This window comes from Channa argus, chromosome 1, assembly GCF_033026475.1.
Source record: "Channa argus isolate prfri chromosome 1, Channa argus male v1.0, whole genome shotgun sequence".
NCBI lineage: Eukaryota > Metazoa > Chordata > Actinopteri > Anabantiformes > Channidae > Channa > Channa argus.
The window spans coordinates 6,444,740-6,469,963 of record NC_090197.1 but is presented as its reverse complement, the minus strand read 5'-3'; the positions used below and the strand labels follow the sequence as shown (position 1 = coordinate 6,469,963).

The 25,224-nt window shown below is 38.8% G+C and overlaps 3 protein-coding genes across 11 annotated transcripts in view; 1 reads left to right on the top strand and 2 right to left on the bottom strand.

The window, feature by feature from the left end:
• LOC137100591 (class I histocompatibility antigen, Gogo-OKO alpha chain-like) overlaps positions 1 to 25,224 on the bottom strand; it is a 122,871-nt gene that overhangs the window by 48,587 nt on the left and 49,060 nt on the right. The window lies entirely within an intron of this gene.
• On the top strand, positions 237 to 11,211 carry LOC137100565 (uncharacterized). The gene is made up of 7 exons (XM_067478457.1): positions 237 to 396; positions 4,627 to 4,977; positions 5,383 to 5,583; positions 7,232 to 7,330; positions 7,968 to 8,005; positions 8,084 to 8,209; positions 9,558 to 11,211. Exons 1-7 carry the CDS (start codon positions 252 to 254, stop codon positions 9,666 to 9,668), a joined length of 1,071 nt encoding a protein of 356 aa, XP_067334558.1. The 5' UTR covers positions 237 to 251; the 3' UTR covers positions 9,669 to 11,211.
• Positions 14,332 to 22,269, bottom strand: LOC137101036 (triggering receptor expressed on myeloid cells 1-like). Of its 2 annotated transcripts, none has more exons than XM_067478870.1 (6): positions 21,466 to 22,269; positions 18,587 to 18,940; positions 17,820 to 17,930; positions 16,076 to 16,183; positions 15,437 to 15,477; positions 14,332 to 14,518 (listed from the first exon to the last, which is right to left on the bottom strand). In XM_067478870.1, the coding sequence occupies exons 1-6, from the start codon at positions 21,608 to 21,610 to the stop codon at positions 14,399 to 14,401; spliced, it is 879 nt and encodes a 292-aa protein (XP_067334971.1). In that variant the 5' UTR covers positions 21,611 to 22,269; the 3' UTR covers positions 14,332 to 14,398. The 2 variants fall into 2 exon arrangements, with proteins under 2 accessions (XP_067334971.1, XP_067334980.1); XM_067478879.1 differs by having other exon boundaries at positions 18,587 to 18,937; positions 21,466 to 22,239.

Sequence of the window (25,224 nt, the reverse complement as noted above, 5' to 3'; positions counted from 1 at the left end):
CTAGATTTATTTAGTATTGTGTTGCCTATTGTATAGTAACAGAAGGAACAAGTGTAAAAGCTTACTTCTGCTTCTTTTTGAGCACATTTTGAGCAGTGAGCTTCTGTTTCAGCCTGTGTGGTAACTGGTTTGGAAATGTGACTTCAGAGTGAACACAAGTGTCTAAGCAAAAGAGAAAAACTGTAAAACTACCTGGTGGTGTTAATGTTGTGGTCGATTGATTTTGATAGAAAGAGTTGAGGAGAGTGGAAATGAGTGTGTTTGAAGGAGGGACTCTGTCTTCTAGAGAAGTGGCAAGTTCCTGGTTTGACAGTGAAGAAGGAAGAGAGGCAGCATTAAGTCATCAGAGCCTCAACATGGACGTTCATCACATTTTAATCTGCTTCTTCTTCCTCTGTGAGTATTTTTATTTTCTAGACTTGTTTGGATTTTCTGAATAAGCTTTTTCTCTTAGTTTTAATGGAGGTTTAGTTTAGTCACACACACATCAGCATTGCTCTGTTTGTTCTGTCTCTTCCATGTCTCAATACTATGCAGCATTAGTGCAACTTTTCTCCACTTGCTCTTCATCATAACCTAAGACTGTCACTGGGCGTCTGTCTGGACATGACTCACTTCTTAGTGAAAAATGGTGATAAATTGTGCAGCACAAACACTGATTCAGCAGAAGTTCCTCTTTAAATATGTCACTTATTTAAATTTACTCTGTTGTATAGTAGAAGAAGTTTGTCGATGTGAAAAATATCAAAAATATAAATTATTTTCCAATCTTTACTACGGAAAATGAAAAATGAGTCTGTGTTCATGTCTCAGTTTCACTTCTGCTCCTTCTATCTTTAGCATTTTCTTTAGCTGTTTTCTGTCTATTCAGTGCTGCTAACACACAAAGTAAGTTCCTGTTCATGCTGCACACAAAGTGGTACTTCTGACTTTTTGAAATACCTGCAGCCTATAAAGTAAAAGTATAACTACTTTTGCTAACAAGTAAAAATGACTATAGTTGGTTGTCCAGGATGCTTCCTGAGCAGGTAAATAATAATTGTAGTCTGTGTGTTCACACATAACTTGTAACAGTAGTAGCTACAGGAAACCCACATTTTAACACTGCAACTCATTCTCCACCTCACCCACCCAGCCCCAGCACATAATGTGGAAATCCTCAGTGACAACACCACAGCAGATTGACCTAAGTTCCATTATAAAGTTACAGTTATAAAGTTAATTATTAAACATTCCTGGTGTGACTCTAAAGTTACTTTACAAAATAAGAAGGATTTTTACCAAATAATGCTTAGAAATACACACATGCATTTGACTGGGAATGTGTTGTATTTGTGCAAAGTTCAGATTGTTTAACACTTTGTCTGCATGAAGGATTTCATGTTGTAGCTGAATGATTTTGATAGGGACCCACCCCCCAATGCACTGAGCTCCTTTCCTCCTCTTGACCCTCTCTCCTCTCCTCTCACCCCACAATTGTCACCACTGTATGACATTAACTCTGTGTGTTTTCTCCCATAGTTGTCTTTGTCCTCCTCTGTCCCCCTCTCTCTGTCCATTTCTGCAGGTGTCCCCGGCTTTGAAGCTGTGTGTTTTCCAGTGTGCAGCTACTGGTCCTACCAATCTGCCCATGTTTTGTTGTTGCATTTGTTGCTCTTTTTCTTTTCTCCCTTCACTTTCCACTCACCCCAACTGGTCAAGGCAGATGGCCGAACACCCTGAGCCTGGTTCTGCTGGAGGTTTCTTCCGTTAAAGGGAGTTTTTCCTCTCCACTGTTGCCCAGAGCTTGATCAAGGGGGAATTGTTGGGTTCTCTCTATACATCTTTATGAAGCCGGGCAAATGACACTCCACACTTCAAATAAATTTTATGTGGGTTCTTTATTTCTTAAAAGTATTAAAGGTATTATTTCCCACTGATGGACAGTGACTAAAGTTTTTAACAAATGTAGAAATTTCAAAAAGAAACAAACAAACACTAGAAGCCCAGTGCAAGTTCTATGGTAAATAGAATAAAAATAATAACCCTCAAAAAGGATAATTTGACAAACTGTGTAGCACAACTAGATTCAAATATTCACACAAATAACGTATAAAGACGGCAGTGGCACCTCTAAAGGGTGGAAGAAACAGAAAACGTTCACAACTCCACACCGCGTGGTGCTCATTAACCGTCATATTTCTCTTTGCTTTGAAATAATGTACAGGAAATACTATTAAACACTTTAGAAAACATTCATTTATCTCAACTCACATATCACGCAGTGGGGCATGTGTTTTTAATGCACAAATATTTCCACTCCGTGCTTAACTGCAGTACTCTCCACTCGTCGAGCGCGTGTTTTCCCACTTCCTGTATTTTTCCCGGCAGCCCTTCACCTGAGCGCAATACACCGCTGTTCACACAGTTATGACTTTGCCCTCTGGTGTTGAAACTCGGTAACTGCAGCAAAACTACTACACCACAAAATACAGTTGACAGGATATAGGTGATTTTCACCACCTGGTTACATTTATAATCTTGACTTTATTCTGTAAAGTGCCTTGAGATGACTTTGTTGGGAATTGGCGCTATATAAATAAAGTTGAATAGAATTGGGGGGAAAAAAGGCATTAAAATGTTTTTGATCACAGATGGACCAATATCTACGGCATTTTAAAGATGGTTTAGTGAATTTCATAATTAATGATTCACCTGATCTCAGAGATTCAACCAAGCACTTAGTTTACCTCCTTAGAGCTACAGAGGAAACTGTTCCAGCTTAATTTCACGTAACCTGAAATGAACAAACTGTACAGTCAAATACAGTCTAACAGAAAACTATGGTTGTGACATGCAACACATCTACAAAATTGCAAAATTGCATTCTCATGCAAAGAGAAAACACTCAGGGCAAAATGTGTGCAGGAAAAGATATCAAACAAAAGTTTGGGTCACTGCCCACATCTCCAGTTTGTCTAGAAGTTCAGCAGGTCTGGTCTTGTGATTGACAGCTATTTTTCCCTAAAGAAAAAGAAAACAGTTTGGACACATTCTCATTCAGTGTTTTTCTTTTTTTTTCTACAATATAGAATAAATTTCAAGGACACATCTCAACATCAGCTTTTCCGAGAGGACACTTTATAAACAAGGCCTTAATGGTTTAAGTGCTGCAAAGAAGCTGAGTGGGACCAGAAAGAAGATGAGAATTGCTTAAGACCAAAAAATACAAAAAAGAAATAGGTGTTAGACCAGTAGAACATGTACGGTTTAGTCTGATGAGTCTGAACTTGGGGTTTGGTTTGGCTGCATTGTTGGTTCCAACTGCTGTGACTTTGTGAATCTGTGGTGTAATATCTGCATGTCTGGTTCCCACTGTGAAGCATGGATGAGGTGATGGTGTGGGGTGTTAGTCAGTGATTTCCTCAAGGAGTTCAGGACACCTTCAGCCAGCATGTCTACTACAACATACTGTAGGATTTGCATTTAGTGAGACCAAGATTATTTTTTCAACAGGACAATGAGCGAGCATCAGGTGACCTGGCCTCCACAATCACCTGACTTGAACCCAAATGAGATGGTTTGAGAGTAGCTGCCAACAGAGTGATGGAAACTCAACCTTTCCAGGTCCCTGTCTCTCAAAGCTGGCTGAGACACAAAGTGGCCACTTTGAAGAATCTAACATTTAAACTCATTTGCTTTGCGTCTCGATCTTAATTGTTTGATGTCAACAAAATAAACCCAAAAAATATAAAAATGAGAACAGAGACTGACTCCCAACAAAAAAGCAGTGTGGAAAATCAGCCCAATCAGACAAGTGAAATTTAAACTGTCAAGTTTAACAATCAACACAGTTTGTGTTCAGCTAATATGTAAAATGATGGACCTGCTTAAAGGGAAATTTAAAGAAGAATCTTTAGCTACGTACATTGTTTTTACTCCAGTCTGAGATTTTGATCAGTTTCTTCTGACACGAGGCTGTTGAGCAACAATCTTCCTCTACACTGTTAAAATGTTTCAGAGTTGATGCACATCTTACTCTCCTTGTTTCATTTCATAGCACATGCAGTGAGCTGCCTGTCAATGTTATTACAGGTTGCACCAGCCTATTGAATATCTGTGTGGATATATGTGATGTGTACAGGACACAATTTATTGAAAGAAGAACAAACAGACCAGCCCTCTCACACTGAGACAGACTGACCCACTAGGAGAATTCATGAGCTTCCTAGGTTGTAATTCACAAGCTACTACACTAAACCAATTAATAACTGTGATAGATAAAAATGATCACTGTAATGTTGACAAGCTTGAATGAGATCAACACATCTGTTGAGGAACACGTGATAATAACTGATTAAGAAAAGAAATCAAACCACAAATAGTGATCACATGAACACAATGACAGACTGAATGACTGAAGGGAAACAAAATGATCAACATCACTCAGTTAAAACAGACTCAAAAAGGTGGATGAGAGAATTTGACATTTTCTAAATCTTTGACAGAATCAAAAAGTGTGACTGTAGTAGAAGTGATGAGCTCTGTGCTCAGTGTGACTGTGTGGAAATGTAAAACAGGAATCATCATCAGACTGTAGCATCTTACAGGAAGATAGTAACTATTGATTGTTCATCTTTTCAACAGCTCTGCAGGATGGAAACACTGGTCTCATCAATGCACAAATCCCCACTCATACAGGAACTGAAGGAGGAAACATCACAGTTTCATGCTCATTTTCTTTCTCTGGAAGAAGGACTTTGTTCTGTAAAGGAGGCTGTACAAAAGGAAACATTATCATTGAAACAACCAGTAACAGAGCTCAGAGCGGCAGATACAGTATTGAATATAAAGAAGGATCTTTACAATCACATCAGACACACATGTATGTGAGCATCACACAGCTGAAAAAGTCTGACTCAGGATTGTACAGGTGTAGTTTGGACAGACCTTGGTTCAGAGATCCACATAATGAGTTTGAGATCATTGTCACAGAAGGTGAGTTTCTACTGAAAGTTCTGAAAATTTTCCTTCATGTCTGTGAAGCTGTGAGAAAACTGACTGTTCTCTGACAGCTTCTCATGTTACAAATAAGCAGGTAAAATAAGTGCTGCATCTTTTCATCATTAACAGTAAAAACAAGCTAAACAACTAACTAACAGCCAGTCTGATGTTCTTCTCTGCACAGTCTCCTCAAACGTTGTTTTCTTGCTGCATCTGTGATGTTTAGTGAACACCTATGGATGTACTCCATGAATGGATGTATTACAAGAATACTGAGCTACAGTAATCTCACAATTGAGGCCTGTTGTCAGGACGACAGAAAAGCAGTTCATCTTATTAACATCATGAGGAAAACAGCATCTCCTCTGGATCATTATCTGATTGTTTCATTGTTCACAGCTTCAACCTCTTCACCACCAAGCACAGCTCTCCAACCTTTTACAACATCACGAACATTCTTCTTATTATCATCATCATCATCACCTTCATCATCTTCACCATTGTCATCAACACAGAGTTTAAGCTCCAGTTCAGGAAGATTCACAACTTCATCCTCATCCTCCACTGAAACCTACAAACAACCTGAAACAGGATCATCAGGTACATTTAAAGTTCCCTGTATAATAAACATAGTGTTACTCAGCACAGAAACATGAACATGACCCTCAGTGACAGTTGCTGTAGACCTGATACAATGATGCACTAAAGAAAGTAAAAATTCATAAACTCACTCTAAAAGCCTGTTTCACACTAGTTAGACTTTTCCTAACTAGAGAAACCTGTTTTAAATGTTCCCGTGTTCACATACAAGTTAGCAGGATATTGTAATGGGAAAGGGTGTAGGAGTGGAATATAATAAAGTGTTAAACATACAGTATCTGTTGGGTTCTGACAACCACAACAGCGCTGATTACACCTGGAAATACAGTTCAACAACAGTGAAATAACACACAAGAGTCGACTTTTGTGTTTTACTTGCACAAGGGGAGCCCCGCGGGTTAGTGACATAACACTTTACCCGAACTCAGCCAACTCCACCGGGCTCTTCCTTGTCGGCACCATTTATTGGAAAACAGAGATCAAAGCAGATAGAGAGTTCAATGCAAAAAAAACAACTCCGTATAAGTACAGGCCAATGAAAAATGCAATTCATCACATAATGATAATATAGCGTTGCATTGTTTCCTTGACCACTGGTCAACAGACTTTAAAGGTAAACTACAAAGGCAACTATCAAAGCTATATGGCGTCACTAATGACATCATCAGTACATAGACACATCACAAACATACATTACATTACACACACTGGCAAACATTACATTTAATTTTTGAAACAATTAACAAACCCTAACAGTATCATCTCAGACCTGTAGCAGAGCTGAAATGATGTGGCTCATCAGTCTGGCTCAGGATGTCTCCTTAGGTGAAGAAGAACCAACTATGATGTCCTCACTGCTGTGTATTTCCATCAAGCTACTGCAGTTTTCACAATATTGTTACAAAATCCCAAATGTTAATGTTTGTTACTTTGTGCAGCTGCTAAGTAGTTGTGTTTAAGCTGTGTGTGAAAGTATGTTGTCTTCTACTGAGTAACATGAATGCAGTATTTATACTTTTACTCTGTGATCACTGCAGCAAAACATCGTTGCTGTTGTACATTTGCAGAGCTGTATAATGACTATGATAAATGACTGTGCAGCATTTTGGCATCTGACGAGTCTTTAAACTTCCACATGGGTCTCACTGCTAACACGACTCCTTGTACTGTGTTAAGGCAGAGCTGTTTTTGATCTGTATGTCTGAGGCAGAGAGGGGCTTTAAATGATGTCTTAGATGTGTTAGATAAGCTTAGTGCAGGTTACACAGTTTGACAAAACTAACAAACGTAGATAGAATGTGACACTGACATCATGCAGACGACATTGTGATCTTTGCTTTCTGTTTACTGTGTCTAATACAGTTGTTTGAATGAGTTACCAGCATATCATCTAAAAAAAAGTCCTATCAATTATTTACATTTTATGGAGATGGGAAGAGACCAAGTGGAAGAAAATGGATCCTACCCAGAGACATTAAATCTCACAAGATGGTGCCTCTGTCCCCAACAGTTACCAAGTTCATATTGTCATTAACTTGACAGTGCTGCTTCAAACAGTCCTGTAGAAATTCAATCCAGACAATATGTCACAATGAGCCATGAAGTTTCAGAGTAAAACAAACTGGTTTTACTATTAATTCTGCCACAGGTGCAGCGCTGGTTATCAGTCTGATTCTGGTCTTCATGATCATCATATTATCAGTGGCTGTGCTGATATTCTGCAGGAAGAGGAGCAGTAAATTCAAAGGTAAACACACACACACACACACACACACACACACACACACACACACACACACACAGAAAAGAGCTGGAATCTGGAATCTAAGGCATGAAGACTTTCAGAGTTGGGGCCTCTGAGCAACTATCATAAGAAGGAATCAGGTACCAACTTGTAATCTGTTACCCAGTTCTACTAAATACATCCATGATGTGCACAGGATGGTCTGGGTAGATGAACGGGTTAATAAATGCAAAACGTACAGATATGGAAAACAACTTTAGATTGTGTTTCTAACTAGAGGATTTAGTTTCTTTTAACCTGTTTAACAGTTGTGTGTTGATAATCAGAACCATGATGTCAAAGGTCCAGTGATCTATTTCAATTCAAATCATTGTAACCATGGTGATGAAGTTGTAGTACAGCTGCTGTGGCTCATATCAGAGGGTTGGGACTAACTATCTACATTATGACTGTTTAGGTTGAATGGAAAATGTCATAATGCAACATGTACAGAGCTGTTCCACTTTTGATGTAGTGCTTAAAAAAGTACAGTGTTTTTTCTTTCTTTCAGCACTTTCTTTCAGCACAAAATTGAAATAAGAATTTCTGAAGCTTTAGTCTGAGCTGATGTGTTTTTAAGTCTCTGAACCATGTTTTTCAGGAAGTCCTGTGGAAACAGTGTATGATAATGTTAGAGAGGTGAGTCTGAATAAATCCTATCATCAGTAATATTTGTTAAAACCAGCTGATACATATCAAACCTTTCTCCTCCTACAGTCCAGCAGAGTGTATGAAGAGGTCAGAGATCCTGTGGAAGCGTCTACAGTTTACACTTTGATCCATCAAGATGAGGTCAGGACCACAGATATATACAGCTTGGCCACAGCCACCTGTGCTCAGTATGTAAGTATGTAAAAAAAAAGCTTTTGGACCAGAACACTGAACACTGTATAAGCCCAGACACAAAGATTGTAATTAAAAATAAGCTAATTGTCTTCTCTTTTGCCTTAATAACACTTAGCAGCACTTCTCAAAGTCACAAAAACCTTAACAGTAAAAAGAATAAAACTAATAGATGAAAGGATGTAAAACTAAAACTTACATTAAACAAATTACACCAATATTACAGATTAAGAAAAAATCCAAAACAAGTGAGTTTGAGGAAGAGATTTAAGAAGACTGAGTTCACCTGTGACAGATACAAGCAGATACAGTCTGATCATTCAAAGCTCCTGTATGTCTCACTGGGGGCCTCAGTTAAAGCCCTCTGGGATGTTCCTCCTCTAACAGGCTGTTTATGCTGATGGCTTATACAACAGAATATTCCTTTATTCATTTACAAGGGCACACGTCATAATGAATGAATACAATTTGAAATTCACATTACCAACAATAAGTTAACATAAACAATAGTTTAGGTTTTGGATACAGCTTAACATTACAAAGTGCAGTAGTTGAGGTCAAGGTAACAGTTTAAAAACACAAGCACTGTCCAAAGGACTCTCGTTGTTTGGTGATTAGGAAAGAACAGAAGGCTTCAAGTGAAATGACTTCTGTTTGGAGATTATTCCAATCAGAGGGGGCAGCAAAACTGAATGCTCCCCAATGCTTCCCCAGTTCAGTCCAAAGATTTAGATTTAGTCAGATTTATCAGTGAATCTCTGACTGAAAGGTTCCACTGTTTTGAACAGACAGAGCGAGGAGGAAAGAAAGTGTTGCAATTAAGTCCATGTAATCATCTAAACGTTAAGCAACAGCTTTCAAGCTAAAACTTTATATTACACATCACATACACATTACATTTATCAAGTCAAGGAAGTCAGCAGCTAATTGTGAGGGTTGATTCATTTATCCTTTAATAACAGCATTAAGATAAATTATATGTAATGACGCTCATCTAACAAAACAGAGAAAAACTAAAACTATCAGACTGCTGCAGTGCAGCTTCCTGTTCTGGTGCTTGTGACTCAGCTGGTGTAACAGTCCTTCACAAACCACAGGGTCAGTGTTTGACTTCAGGTTCCTCTTAGCTACAAGTCAAAGTGTCCCTGGACAAGACACTGAACACACAGTTGCCTCTAGTGTCTGCTAATTACTTGTAAGCTGCTTTGGATAAAAGCATCTGCTAAATGGCTAATGTGGCTTCCTGACTCTTAAGTATAAGTCAAGACAAGATAAACTTAAATAAAGTTTTAAACACATGTGACAGTGATTAAGAGCTAATTTCTGACCTGTGTTTTTTACATTTCAGACTGAAGACAATTCTGGTAACTTAGTCTACTCCGAGGTGGACGTTCCTAAAAGAGAAGCCAGTTCCCCTGTGCTGACACAGACAAAGTTGTCTACTCTGAACCTCGGGTAGAAGCGAGTTCTCGCAGCCTCCCTGAAGATGCTTCACCTCCTCTCTACTCTGTTGCTTTACCTCAGGAGAAACTTCTTTGCTAATGTAGCTACATTCACTCTCTCACAGACTGAGCGTTGTACTAGATGTAGTCTTCATTCTTTTTTATATATTATTTATATGGTATAAGTTATAACTCTCTCATTTGTAGGATACAGTGTGTTGTCATGTGCCATTTAAAGTTTAAATATCAAGACTAAATTGTATCATAACTGGTGAAATGATCTTTGCTAAAAGTATCATCACAAGTAAAATCAGTAGCTTCACTTCCTACACTGTTCATATTTGGATCCAAACCTTCAGTCTAGACAGGTCCTGGTTGTCCCAGAGTGCTGTTCAGTGGAAACTGGACTTCTGCTTGTAGGTCTCCAAGACGTGTCCCCTGTCCTCTGAAAGGTTTGTTCAAGCACAAGTGCAGTTGCCACTGAACAGCACTTTTAGGAGTAAAGTTAGCTCCTGCTGTTTGTTAGCTGTTAGCTACACTAGCTGTAGCTGTTGAGCTGCCTGCATCTGCTAACGTTAGCTGCTGTAGCTAACAGTACAGAAACACTAGAAACACTGTTTGGCTGAGCAGGACAAAGTCAAGGACAAATCTCTGTACACACAGACAAATGTCCCAGACGACAGGACAGAAGCAATAATCCACGTGTAAAAAAAACAGCCAGTTGTGAGTCTTTCCACCTCTTTTAGTTAAAAACTGTGTTTTCTCTGATAACTAGATATTTACATTTAGTTTTTGGAGTGAATACATTTGCACATTATTTTACATACACAAATACAGATTTGTGTACAGACACACAAGTCTGATTTAAAGTCTGATTTCTAATTTTGTTTTGATGTATATTGTGCCTTTACTGTTAATCCAATAAACCTCATTTCACTACTGAAATATTACTGTGTCCTTCAGTTATTTGATAGATTAAAATGAAATTGATGATCCAAACACCCAAATATTTATAAACGAAAATCATGCACATTGTCCAACTTTTGCATACAACTGTATTTACCAGCAGTCCAAGCAGGCTCATATCACGGGATTCTCTTTTGGAGCTAAGCCGCCTGCAGCAGGAGCCAGCGGAGGTGGCGCCACCTAGATTCCAGGTGAGAAGCCTTGGAACAATAGTAAACCTTCCCAGAAGTGACTAAAACTCCAAATTAGTCCAAGACCACCGCGATTCATCCAGGAAGTCAGAATAACTCGGATTCTAGGTGGTGAATGAACTTTTGGCGGGTCTGAAGAAACAAACTCTGTGTTGACTCACAGCCGAGACATCAGTGACGCTGCAGTGAAAGTTAGATACCTGTTTGCTAATGAAATCGCAGGCTTCCAAACCATTTAGTGACGGTGAATTTGTAAAAACATGCATGATGAAGGCAGCGGAGATTGTGAGCCCTGAAAAGCTCCAGGCTTTTGCAAATATCAGCCTGACAAGAAACACAGTTGCAGACAGGATTTCCGATCTTTCAGTGGATCTGAACAGTCAGTTGAAGCGAGAAGTAAAGTCATTTATTGCGTTTTCAGTTGCAATTGGTGAAAGCACGGACTTTACAGATGTTGCACAACTGGCCATTTTCACGCGCGGAGTTGATGACACATTGACCGTCACCAAGGATTTCGTGGAGTTGGTGCCGATGACAGATACAACGACATCACCTGATATTTTCACCACAGTCGTCGGTCCGCTGGACAGGGTCTGAGTGGACTGGTCCCGCGCTGTCAGCCTGGCTACAGATGTTGCGCCTTCAATGATCGGTAACAAACCAGGCGTTGTGACAAAGTGCAGAGAGAAAGTGCAATCTGCAAATGGAGGACGTGAATTTTGGACTTTTCACTGTATTTTGCACCAGGAGGCTTTGTGTTGCAAGTCATTAAAGATGGACAACGTCATGAAGGTGTCATCCAAACTGTTACTTTCATCCGATCCAGAAGCCTGAATCACCGTCAGTTTGACGGGCTTCTCACAGAGAAAGACCACATCTATGGCCTGTCATACCACACTGAGGCAAGATGGTTAAGCCGAGGTGCTGTGCTGAGGCGTTTCTTTGATTTACGAGAAGAAATTGAACAGTTCATGGAAGAAAAGGACAAACCAGTGTTAGAATTTCATTCCGCAGAGTGGATACAGGACCTTGCATTTATGGTGGATGTTACAGAGCAGCTGAATAACTTGAACAAACAGCTGCAAGGGCGCAACAAAGTTGTCACGCAGTATCATGACAAACGTTCTTTCAAGTTGAAGCTGTCAGTGTGGGAGACGCAACTCGCCGGTGGTGATGCAGCTCACTTTCCCTGTCTGAAAACTGTGTGCACGACCCAAAATGAAGCGGTTCAAAGATAAAATAACGGGACTTCAGATTTTTGGTGAACTGGAGAAAGACTTCAAAGTTTGTTGCTCGCCATTCACCGCGAATCCCTCTGATCTGCCCGTCAGCATCCAACTTGAAATAATTCCCACTTGGGAATAGATTTTCCTCCATGTGGCCGCTGAGCTAAAATGAGTTTGACATCCCTGAACTAGATGATACCGTTGGAGTTACTTCGGGGATACAGGCGAAGGCGAAGAAGAAGGAAAAGAGGCTCCAGAGGAGGGAAACGGAACAGACTGAGGCGAAGGGGCAACCGGCTACATCACGCTGTCAAATGTCCGATCGCTACGGAACAAAAGTGAGGAACTTTCCACACTCGTGAAGTCGGATGTGGACTATCGGCAAACCAGCCTGTTCTGCTTCACAGGGACTTGGCTTTCTGAGGATGTGGACGTGCAGCTTGATGGATTTAACTTCATTCGTTTTGACAGAGACACTGCAACAACAGGGAAGTCGATTGGGGGCAGAATCTGTCTGGCAGCAAACATCACAGTGCTGGAAACACTGTGAAGTAATGACTGTATCCTTCAGACCACATATTTACCCAGAGAGGTCTCTCACATTACCGGGATTTTAGTGCATGTACCAGTACCAGTGTATTGTTTTTATTAACATACCCATAATAAATGTCATGGCTGTTCATGAGACACTTAGACCAGAGGTCTTCAGACTGTAAAGTGAAATCTGTCATTTATAGTACAGTATTTACTTTATTCTGGACCTTGTGGAAAAGCCTTCAGCAGTAATTGCAGCCAATTAAGGACAATCAGAGACATGTCCTGAAGCTACTACAACATGATCTTGGCTGTGTGCCTCCTATTGAGAAGCCCACCCACAGGATGATGCTGCCCCCACATGGTGTATGGCATCCACCACCTGATGAGCAGTGCCTGGTGTTTCCCAGACATATAGAGCTTAAAGTTTCAAAGAGCTTCATTTTGTCAATCAATTACTTAGAAAGTACTTCTAGTAGAAATACATTTCATGTTTCCATGTTTTCCCCCCATTTTTCTCCAAACTTTGCACATTGTTAGACTGCTGGGGGACCCACCCCCCAATGCACTGAGCTCCTCTCTTCCCTCTCTTCTCTCCTTTTGCCCCACATTTGTTTGTCACCACTGTACGACATTAACTTTGTGTGTTCTCTCTCCCGTAGTTGTCTTTCTCCTTCTCTGTCTCCGTCTCTCTGTCCCTTTCTGTAGGTGTCCCTGTCTCTTCTTTCACAAGCTTTAATTGTTGATGTAGATGAATATACTGTAGTTTTCTTTTCAGAAAATGTAGAATATCTATTGATTAAGGATAATTGTGCCTTACATGGTATTTTAAACTCAAATATTGTGAAAATATAGATACTTATAATAGATATTTCTGAGGTGGTTTTGCTGTTTCACAAGTGAATTTTTTCTTTTTAATTTTTCAAAATTGTTTATCATTTAACAAAACAGGAGAAATCGATTAAATAGCTTAATGTAAAAAAAAAAATGGAACCTCAATGGAATTTATGATTTTTCAATGAGATTTACATTTACATTTAGTCATTTAACAGATGCTTTTATGCAAAGCAACTTAAAAGTGACGTACAAGAGAAAGAATCTAAGTCAAGGAGAAAACATCAAAGCAAAGTCTTATCAAAAAAGTGTTCACATTTCACGAGATGCAAGTGAGAGAAAGAGCAAAGAGGAAGTTTTTTTTTCTTTGTTTTTTTTTATAGATTTAAGTGCATAGGAAGATGCGGAAGAGTTTTGTTGTTACGTTTTTCCAACTTATTTATTTCTGGAACACAGTCCTTTGTCATAAGCAAATCACAATGACATTTTCAGAGATAATAAACACGGTGCTCATCTCTGATTGATGGAGATTAGACAATTTTTGTGTTTTTTGTTTTTATTTCTTTTGTAAATTAAAGTTTCCTTTTCTGTTCTTCTTCTGTCTGACACAGACTCACAAAGAGAGACACCTGCAGTTTCTTGATCGTCCATGTCTCCTCTCTCTCTAAAGCCTGTTTCATATATGAAGTCTGGACACTAGAGCTGATTCCTCTGGACATTATTGAATTAAACATTTTAAAAGTGACTAAAGACAAAATTAAGCATTGAAACCCTTAAAAAGACACATTTACAAACTTGAATTTCTAATTAGAAAATATAATATTTGTGTTGAAAAGAGAAGAAGAACAGAAGTGACTAAAATTCCAAATTAGTCCAAGACCACAGCGATTCATCCAGGAAGTCATAATAACTTGGATCTTAAATTGGAGCTCCCTCATATTCATACTGTGACACCAGAGCATGAAGCTGCACAGAAACAAAACCCAGACAGTATCACTAGTGTTTCTGTGTGAGTGAACAGTAGATCTGGTCCTGGTCCCTGGTTACTGGACTGAGGCTCTGGTAGGTGGAGTCTTGGCCTGTGGAGGCTGGTGGACAGTTCTCATAGTTGGAAAACTGAAGGAACAAAGAAAAACAACAGGAAGTTTACAGACGTGACAGGAAATGACAGAACAGCTGAAATCTGTGAAAACAGGAGCTGTCAATACATTTGTACAGGTGATGTTTTAAACGGGAACAATTAAGGCCCAGAGACAGATGTTTGTCCCTCAAACTCTGTTTGTCTCCTATAATCACTTTGTTTTGTCTCATTTGGTGCTGAACATCTATAAACTCAATGTTTCTTAACCAGTAACTGCCAGTCAATAAAAGAGCTTTGTTCATTGAACAGGCTGATTTTTTTTGAAGAACTTTGTTGAAATGTGCAAATGAATTTGCAACATAAGAAAGTGAACGGAAGAGTTGTTCACTTAGTACAAAGTGAATGCAAGCGGCAAATGCTTCATTCCCTTGATTGTGTCCCTCCACTCTGGTTGACTTGTGCTTCTTCTCTGAGCTTAGTGTTAGTGTGAGGAAAGAGATTAGATTTCAGTGTGGGATCAGCTCGCACATGAGGAAACCTGTGAAAACAGGAGCTGAAACATGCTTCATTTGCCAGTGAGCTTAGTGTCAGTATGAGGGGTGATGTTAGACTCTGTTCACTTTGATTTAGGGGAGAATGTTTCAACAAGGAAGAAAAATGTGACTGAACACTGGTTTTCTTTCATCCTACATCTCTGCCATAGTTCAATCTGTCTGTATTTGATTTAAACATATCTACAACATTAAGTTGTTTAGAGTTCTCTGAATCCATCTTTACAAAAAGTCCAGATTCTCTTCTGTCTTTTTGAAAGCAAGAAAAGAAAATGGAACGTTTTGATTATTCAATAGCAGGTGGGGGTGAGGCCTTTATGTTCACCCCCAGTCGATGGGACATGAGACTAATGAAAAGAGCTGACAGTGAGAAGAAACAGAGGAAAAAAGCTTTAAAATCACCTCCATGTTGGTTTGGTCTGAGATTCCCCTCATGTTCAAACCTGTGGAACAGACACATTTAAATGAGTTATTATTCCAGATACAGATCATGGTGAGAGACAGAGGTGGTAAAAGTACACAAACTCAGTACTCGATTTAAATTCTACTTCTTCAAATTTTAACTTTGACTTATGTGATTATAGAGAAAACATTTTATTGATCATCACCATGTTTATGGCATCACTGAGCAGTGGTGGAAGAAGTAAAAAGTAAATGTATCATTGCTACTGAGTAAAACTACAATATTACAAGTGAAAGTCCTGCATGAGAAACTTTAAGTAATAGTATAGAAGTATAAGCAGCAGTTTATTTGTCCAAATATAACATGTAATGTAATAGAACATCATATTATTGGATGGTTCTTACTGATGACATGTCCACATCACTAATATTGCAGCTGCTAAAAGATGGAGCTGATTTTTACCACTTTATGTACTAACAGGGTATTTTACATTACAATCTGCATCTAGAACTAAATAACTCTAACTATCAAACAAATGTGATGCAGTAAAACGTATATTTGTCTCTGAATTTTAGTGGAGGACAAACAAAAGTGCTTAATGTCTTTTGTGTTTCCACTGTTGTCATGAGATAACTCACCATCAGAGTCGTTTGTCTTCTTTTTGCAGAGGAGCAGCCCAACAACAACTAACACAACTACAACCACCACCACCACAAGTACAGGAACCAAAGGAACCAGGAGGGAAACTGAACAAGAGACACAGAAGGTGAGTGAGAAAGAGGAGAGAGGATGAAGGATTTCTATTAACAAATACACAAATATCAAAGACTTTAATCTCAAACTAATAAATAAGACTTTAGAGACCACAATGTTTGATTGTTATATCACGTATCTCAAATTATCTCACATAATTTAAACATGTTTTACATTATATCCACAAACCACTGTCACAATGACATTATGATGATATCACTTCTATGTCTGGGATTTCTACCTGAAAGCTTCAATGTCTTTCTAACTATCTGTTATCTATTCCCTCCTCTGAGCCTGGCAGGTCAGATACTAGATAAACTCCCTCTGTAGCCTTTAAACTTCAACTCTCACACAAAATAAAATCTAACAAATGAGTGAATGAAGAAATCCAACAGATTTAACGTCTTCAGTAAACTTGCAAATCTAAATGTGCTTGTAAGTATAAATGGATAAATGCAAAGAAAAAAGTAGTTGCTGCTTCAAAGTTTGTCTCCTCTAAGTGTGTAGGACTGCTCAGCATTGCTCATGGGAGGGGGGCAGGTGCAGGTCACATCTAAACTGACAGCTCACTTCCAGTTCTCCTCAGCTGTATATTCAGTCTGAATCATTTACTGTCAATTTCTTCCTCCTTTTTAAACAAAGGCTTTAGCAAAAAATGCAAATCAAACCACAGTCAAAGAAAAACCACCACTTCCTGTTCCTGGTCCCGTCACATTTTCCCTGTTTAACCAACCACCAGTAATCAGTTTCACCTGCTCTCACCACTCTGCTTATATACGTCCTCAGTCCTCTCACCAAGCTGCCAGATCATCTGTGACTTTCCAGCCTTCATTGAAATCCTCATTACTGTCTACGGTTCAGACCACGCAACGTTTTTCTGACCTGACTCTGCTGCTACTCTGGTTTTGTGAGTAACTGCTTCCTATTGACTCTCTTTTGCCGACGCGTGTGTGACTAAGGATTATGAGTATTGTTATATGTCCCTAAAGAATCAAAATTATCACGAGCTCTTGTAACCACGTCAATCTAAGAAGAGGATTTACCACGTTATGTCTATGCTTTAATCATGCACACGTTTGTTTTACCAAGTCATGTGATTATCTGTTTTCTACTTTTTACGGAGCCCAGAGCTCAGATTTTGGAGAATTTGATCACTAAAGAGGAATTTGGAGTTGTTTTCATGTCAGGGATTGAAGATTCATCACGGTTACGTTCCACACGCTCACTACCAGACCTTCCTCTGTGTTACGGATCCAGACCACTACATCTTCCCCAGTGGACCCTCCTCCTGCCATTTCCCTACACTTTCCTCAAGTTACTCATCACCTCTGCATCTAAAGACCTAACTACTCTGCCAGCACCATACTCCACTCCTCCCCATTAGAAACCTTGCGTCTCCCCACTCGCTCTAGAAAGTCTCGTTTCATGTTTTGACTCCATATCTCACTATGATCTTATGAGTTTTAAAGGTCACATAATAATGCACTGATATTGCAGTGTAGCATTTTTACTTTTTACTTTCTTTAGTGCATCATTGTATCAGGTCTACAGCAACTGTCACTGAGGGTCATGTTCATGTTTCTGTGCTGAGTAACAGTACTTTAATTATAGAGGGAACTTTAAATGTACCTGATGATCCAGTTTCAGGCTGTTTGTAGGTTTCAAAGGATGATGATGAAGAGAATGTTCGTGATGTTGTTGAAGGTTGTAGAGCTGTGCTTGGTGGTGAAGAGGTTGAAGCTGTGAACAATGAAACAATCAGATAATGATCCAGAGGAGATGCTGTTTTCCTCATGATGTTAATAAGATGAACTGCTTTTCTGTCGTCCTGACAACAGGCCTCAATTGTGAGATTACTGTAGCTCAGTATTCTTGTAATACATCCATTCATGGAGTTCATCCATAGGTGTTCACTAAACATCACAGATGCAGCAAGAAAACAACGTTTGAGGAGACTGTGCAGAGAAGAACATCAGACTGGCTGTTACTGGTTAGTGAGAGCTAAAAGAGAGAAAAGGAAACAAGATGGATGTGGAGCTGACTAGTTCTTGCTGGTAGATGAGTAAATCATTCTTTTTAGCTGATGTTACATTTTGTGTTAGTGAAGTTCTAGTTTTTGATCATCCACACATGTTGACAGAGGTTCAGCAAATGTACCAATGTTTCTGAATAAGCCACTAACAGGAGATTGGAAGTGGTAACACCTGCTCTTGTGCTGATTCATGTAGAACATTAGCTGTTAGTAGTTTAGCTTGTTTTTACTGTTAATGATGAAAAGATGCAGCACTTATTTTACCTGCTTATTTGTAACATGAGAAGCTGTCAGAGAACAGTCAGTTTTCTCACAGCTTCACAGACATGAAGGAACATTTTCAGAACTTTCAGTAGAAACTCACCTTCTGTGACAATGATCTCAAACTCATTATGTGGATCTCTGAACCAAGGTCTGTCCAAACTACACCTGTACAATCCTGAGTCAGACTTGTTCAGCTGTGTGATGCTCACATACATGTGTGTCTGATGTGATTGTAAAAATCCTTCTTTATATTCAATACTGTATCTGCCGCTCTGAGCTCTGTTACTGGTTGTTTCAATGAGAATGTTTCCTGTTGTACAGCCTCCTTTACAGAACAACTTCCTGCTTCCAGAGAAAGAAAATGAGCATCCAACTGTGATGTTTCCTCCTTCAGTTCCTGTACGAGTGGTGATTTCTGCATTGGTGAGACCAGTGTTTCCATCCTGCAGAGCTGCTGAAAAGATGAACAATCAATAGTTACTATCTTCCTGTAAGATGCTACAGTCTGATGATGATTCCTGTTTTACATTTCCACACAGTCACACTGAGCACAGAGCTCATCACTTCTACTACAGTCACACTTTTTGATTCTGTCAAAGATTTAGAAAATGTCAAATTCTCTCATCCACCTGTTTGAGTCTGTTTTAACTGAGTGATGTTGATCATTTTGTTTCCCTTCAGTCATTCAGTCTGTCATTGTGTTCATGTGATCACTATTTGTGGTTTGATTTCTTTTCCTAATCAGTTATTATTACATGTGCCTCAACAGATGTGTTGATCTCATTCAAGCTTGTCAACATTACAGTGACCATTTTTATCTATCACAGTTATTAATTGGTTTAGTGTAGTAGCTTGTGAATTACAACCTAGGAAGCTCATGAATTCTCCTAGTGGGTCAGTCTGTCTCAGTGTGAGAGGGCTGGTCTGTTTGTTCTTCTTTCAATAAATTGTGTCCTGTACACATTACATATATCCCACACAGATATTCAATAGGCTGGTGCAACCTGTAATAACATTGACAGGCAGCTCACTGCATGTGCTATGAAATGAAACAAGGAGAGTAAGATGCGCATCAACTCTGAAACATTTGAACAGTGTAGAGGAAGATTGTTGCTCAACAGCCTCATGTCAGAAGAAACTGATCAAAATCTCAGACTGGAGTAAAAACAATGTACGTAGCTAAAGATTCTTCTTTAAATTTCCCTTTAAGCAGGTCCATCATTTTACATATTAGCTGAACACAAACTGTGTCTGTAAAAATTAAGTTTATATTTCACTTGTCTGATTGGGCTGATTTTCCACACTGCTTTTAATGTTGGGAGTCGGTCTCTGTTTTCAATTAATATTTTTTGGGTTTATTTTATTGACTTTAAACAATTAAGATCCAAACACAAAGCAAATCATTTTAAATGTTAGATTCTTCAATGTGGCCACTTTGTGTCTCAGCCAGCTTTGAAAGACAGGGACCTGGGAACCTGATGTTGAGATGTGTCTTTCAAATTGTACATTGTAGAAATAATAAATGAAGAGAAAAACACTGAGAATTCAGACCAGACCTGCTGAACTTCTAGACTAACTGGAGATGTGGGCAGTGACCTAAAGTTTGATATTTCTGTTCCTGCACACATTGTCACAGTATTTCCTCTTTGCACGAGAATCAAAGTTTTAAATGTGTTGCATAAAACAACCATACCTTTCTGTTAGTTAAAAAAGCTGCCACTAATTTTTCATAGTGTTTGTTTATCTTAGGTTACGTGAAACAAAGCTGGAACAGTTTCCTCTTTAACTCTAAGGAGGTAAACTAAGAGGTTTGGTTGAATCTCTGAGATCATGCGAATCATCACTCAGTGATGAAATATAACAAACCATCTTTAAAATGCTGTAGATTTGAGAACAATTTAATTTAACTTTAAACTACACAATCCGAACTTTGCACTGACATGCAACACATTCCCAGTCAATTCACCATGTGTGTTTTCAAGCATTGTTGTAATGTGGTAAAGTTCATCTGGAATAACTGGGTCATAACTGGGTTTTTGAGGACCTTGGCTTTAGTTCCATTTTTAGATAAGCTGTGAGGAGCCATATTGTTTTTTGTTGATTACATCAGATGACAGGGTTAGTGTGAGGAGGTGAGCAAGAAATGTGTGCAGACCAATGATGCCTATGTTACAGGCTAAAACAGAGATGCCAAGTTTGAAAAAAGTACAAAATTACAAGAAGGTAACTAAGGAAAAAGCAGTAAGAACAATATACATTCATCTATTATCTGTAACCGGTTATTCCCTGTGGGTCACAGAAGGCCTGGAGCCTGTTCACCACAATCATCAGTTGGTGTTAATGTTGTGGTTTTGCTGGAGCTAATTCGCTGAGACTAGAGCAACTCAGAGGACAACAGCTGGACAAGCAACAATCCATGAAGAAGACGCTGGACTAACCTAAATGAGACACAAGTGGTGTGCTGTGTATGGGAGGAACCTACTGTGAAAAACTTAGCGTGAACAGGAACTTACTTTGTGTGTTAGCAGCACTGAATAGACAGAAAACAGCTAAAGAAAATGCTAAAGACAGAAGGAGCAGAGATAAAAACTGAGACACAAAAAAAGACTGAAAATAATTAACATTTTTGATAGTTTTCATATTGAAAAACTACTACTTCTACTGTACAGCAGTTAAAGTTAAATACGTGACATATTTAAAGAGGAACTTCTGCTGAAACAGTGTTTGTGCTGCACAGTTTATCACCATTTTTCACTAAGAAGTGAGTCATGTCCAGACAGACGCCCAGTGACAGTCTTAGGTTATGATGAAGAGCAAGTGGAGAAAAGTTGCACTAATGCTGCATAGTATTGAGACATGGAAGAGACAGAACAAACAGAGCAATGCTGATGTGTGTGTGACTAAATTAACCTCCATTAAAACTAAGAGAAAAAGCTCATTCAGAAAATCCAAATAAGTCTAGAAAATAAAAATACTCACAGAGGAAGAAGAAGCAGATTAAAATGTGATGAACGTCCATGTTGAGGCTCTGATGACTTAATGCTGCCTCTCTTCCTTCTTCACTGTCAAACCAGGAACTTGTCACTTCTCTAGAAGACAGAGTCCCTCCTTCAAACACACTCATCTCCACTCTCCTCAACTCTTTCTATCAAAATCAATCGACCACAACATCAACACCAACTGATGGTTCTGGTGGACAGGGGTCAGCATGGACACACAGACCACACATCTCCACACCTACTGTGCATGTTTGTCCCACACTGACCTCTGTCCACCACAACATTCAAACCACCAGGTAGTGCTACAGTTTTTCTCTTTTGCTTAGACACTTAAGTCACATTTCCAAACCAGTTACCACACAGGCTGAAACAGAAACAAAAATACTAAAACATCTTTGATATGAAATAAACAGGTCACATTTGGGCAGAAAACTGTGCTCAGAGACGTTAGTCAGAAAAAAGCTGATTAGTTTAAATGGCCATTAATCAATTCAGTTCTTGTTTTTCTTCCTTATTCATTTACATCCTTTAACTTGTTTACATGCAGGACTGATTTTTCATAAGTTCCACTTGACTTCACTGGAACTGAATTAGAATATGTACAATTTTGTAAAACCCCAAATTCCTTATCAATTTTCAGTTTATTTTGAGGAAGTAAGAAATTATATTAATCGACGACTAAAAACGATGTGATGAAAGGAGAGAATGACAAGTAAGATAAAGAGTGAGATACTCAGAAAGAAGAAGCAGTGATATGATCATCTGTGTTTGAGGCTCTGCTGTCTCTTCCTTCTTCTTTACTTCCTTATTTCTATGAACCAGAAAGTCCACAATGAAGAATTTAACTTGTCATGTTTCATGTAGGTTGAGTTTTGTGTTTGTGTTTTTACATTTGATTCAGATTTTGAATATATTTCTTTTATGATTTATAAAGTGGTTGACAGATTAAAATTCTTTTTTTTGGTCATCCAGTCCATCAAATGTAGATGTTGGGTTTTACTAATGTTTATTGTTTTAATGTTTTAATGATTTTACTCTGTGAAGACTCAGTGATGTTGAAACATTAGTTTGCACCAATAAAACCAATGGATTTATCAGTGAGCATCATTTGTTAGTTTTTTAAAACCATAAACTTCTCTAAATAATGAGTTCCTCCTTTAAACATGACCCACAGTTTTTTTTCTTCAGGCTCATCAACTTGTATATTGTATTTATTAATACACATTCTCAGCCTGTTTTGGTTGTGAGGAGCTTACACTTAGTAAATATGCAGCAGTTATTTTACCTTTGTGTCTCATTCAGCTTTGAGAGACAGGGACCTGGAAAGGTTGAGTTTCCATCACTCTGTTGGCAACTACTCTCAAACCATCTCATTTGGGTTCAAGTCAGGTGATGGTTCAGGCCAGGTCACCTGATGCTCGCTCATTGTCCTGTTGAAAGAATAATCTTGGTCTCACTAAATGCAAATCCTACAGTATGTTGTAGTAGACCTGCTGGCTGAAGATGTCCTGAACTCCTTGAAGAAATCACTGACTAACACCTCACACCATCACCTCATCCATGCTTCACAAGAAGCCACAAGAAGCCAGCTCCCCCTGTGCTGACACAGACAAAGTTGTCTACTCTGAACCTCGGGTAGACGCGAGTTCTCGCAGCCTCCCTGAAGATGCTTCACCTCCTCTCTACTCTGTTGCTTTACCTCAGGAGAAACTTCTTTGCTAATGTAGCTACATTCACTCTCTCACAGACTCAACGTTGTACTAGATGTAGTCTTCATTCTTTTTTATATATTATTTATATTGTATAAGTTATAACTCTCTCATTTGTAGGATACAGTGTTTTGTCATGTGCCATTTAAAGTTAAATATCAAGACTAAATTGTATCATAACTGGTGAAATGATATTTGCTAAAAGTATCATCACAAGTAAAATCAGTAGCTTCACTTCCTACACTGTTCATATTTGGATCCAAACCTTCAGTCTAGACAGGTCCTGGTTGTCCCAGAGTGCTGTTCAGTGGAAAGTGGACTTCTGCTTGTAGGTCTCCAAGACGTGTCCCCTGTCCTCTGAAAGGTTTGTTCAAGCACAAGTGCAGTTGCCACTGAACAGCACTTTTAGGAGTAAAGTTAGCTCCTGCTGTTTGTTAGCTGTTAGCTACACTAGCTGTAGCTGTTGAGCTGCCTGCATCTGCTAACGTTAGCTGCTGTAGCTAACAGTACAGAAACACTAGAAACACTGTTTGGCTGAGCAGGACAAAGTCAAGGACAAATCTCTGTACACACAGACAAATGTCCCAGAAGACAGGACAGAAGCAATAATCCACGTGTAAAAAAAAACAGCCAGTTGTGAGTCTTTCCACCTCTTTTAGTTAAAAACTGTGTTTTCTCTGATAACTAGATATTTACATTTAGTTTTTGGAGTGAATACATTTGCACATTATTTTACATACACAATTACAGATTTGTGTACAGACACACAAGTCTGAGTCCACAAGCATAAATCCATGTACATATACAAATAATTGAGCTACTATTCTGCTCCCATACTTTAGTTTAAAAGGAGTTCACTTGGTGAATCTGTTATAAGAGCTACTCTGTATTAGCTACAACTGTTCTGTCAAGCACAGAAATTACTAATTAAATTAAATATGAGACAAAATAAAAAGTCACACAATGTCTTCAACATATGTTTGAGTACGAGAACAGTTTCAAAGTCAACTTGCAAAGTGGAACATTGGGGTTTGGTAATGCTGCAAGTTCTTGTTCATTCAGTCCACGTGGGAGCTGGATCTCAGGTGACTTTGGTTGATGGATGGTGATTATGTGGTCCTGTCCAGTCCACACCATAGTCCTCATCCACCTGAATGAGCACATGTCCTAAACATAAGCAGAACAACTGTTTCTCCTGCTGAGTCAGAAGGTTCACCTGTTATTGGATCTGTCATTGTCATGGCATCATGTGGCAGGAGTTGCTGACCTTAAGACACTGGCTAATTTAATCATTCATGCATCTGTGCTAATTTTAATCAGTGTTTTCTTTTTTATATGATCTATTACTGTGTTTGTTCATTGTTTCATATGAAAACGGGGGCACTGCTCTGAGAGAGCAACTCCTGAAAAAAGGCTTGTTTTTTTTGTGTGTTATTGACGACAGTGTTCTTCTCAACATGCCGTTGGCTCACATTTATGGGCCAATGCCATGTGAATGGACTTTATTTCAAACCGGCACAGGTACAGTTGTATGCTTAAGTTTAGGATCCCCTGACAATGTCCATGATTTACATTTATAAATATTTGGGTGTTTGGATCATCAATTTCATTGTGATCTATCAAATAACTGAAGGACACAGTAATATTTCAGTAGTGAAATGAGGTTTATTGGATTAGCAGAAAATGTGCAATATGCATCGAAACAAAATTAGACAGGTGCATAAATTTGGGCACCAAACAGAAAAATCACATCAATATTTAGTAGAGCATCCTTTAGCAGAAATAACAGCCTCTAGACGCTTCCTATAGCCTGTAATGAGTCTCTGGATTCTGGATGAATGTATTTTGGACCATTCCTCTGTGGGAAATATTATTTGAATATGCCTTATATTTTTGTTTTACTTATATTAATAATGTATGTAATGTAGTTTTATATGTAACATGTGTTATTATAGCATAGAGAAGTGTATAGAGGTAACATGAGTAGAATATTGTATGAATGATAATAAAACCAAGCATAGTGGATGGGG

Excerpts from the sequence above, each read along its gene's own strand:
- LOC137100565 (XM_067478457.1), top strand. The coding sequence starts at position 252 with ATGAGTGTGTTTGAAGGAGGGACTCTGTCTTCTAGAGAAGTGGCAAGT. Across the intron at positions 397-4,626 it reads AATCTGCTTCTTCTTCCTCT|CTCTGCAGGATGGAAACACT; the intron begins GTGAGTATTTTT and ends TCTTTTCAACAG. Across the intron at positions 4,978-5,382 it reads TGAGATCATTGTCACAGAAG|CTTCAACCTCTTCACCACCA; the intron begins GTGAGTTTCTAC and ends CATTGTTCACAG.
- LOC137101036 (XM_067478870.1), bottom strand. The coding sequence starts at position 21,610 with ATGAGTGTGTTTGAAGGAGGGACTCTGTCTTCTAGAGAAGTGACAAGT. Across the intron at positions 17,931-18,586 it reads TGAGATCATTGTCACAGAAG|CTTCAACCTCTTCACCACCA; the intron begins GTGAGTTTCTAC and ends CATTGTTCACAG. Across the intron at positions 14,519-15,436 it reads CAGACCAAACCAACATGGAG|TTTTCCAACTATGAGAACTG; the intron begins GTGATTTTAAAG and ends TTGTTCCTTCAG.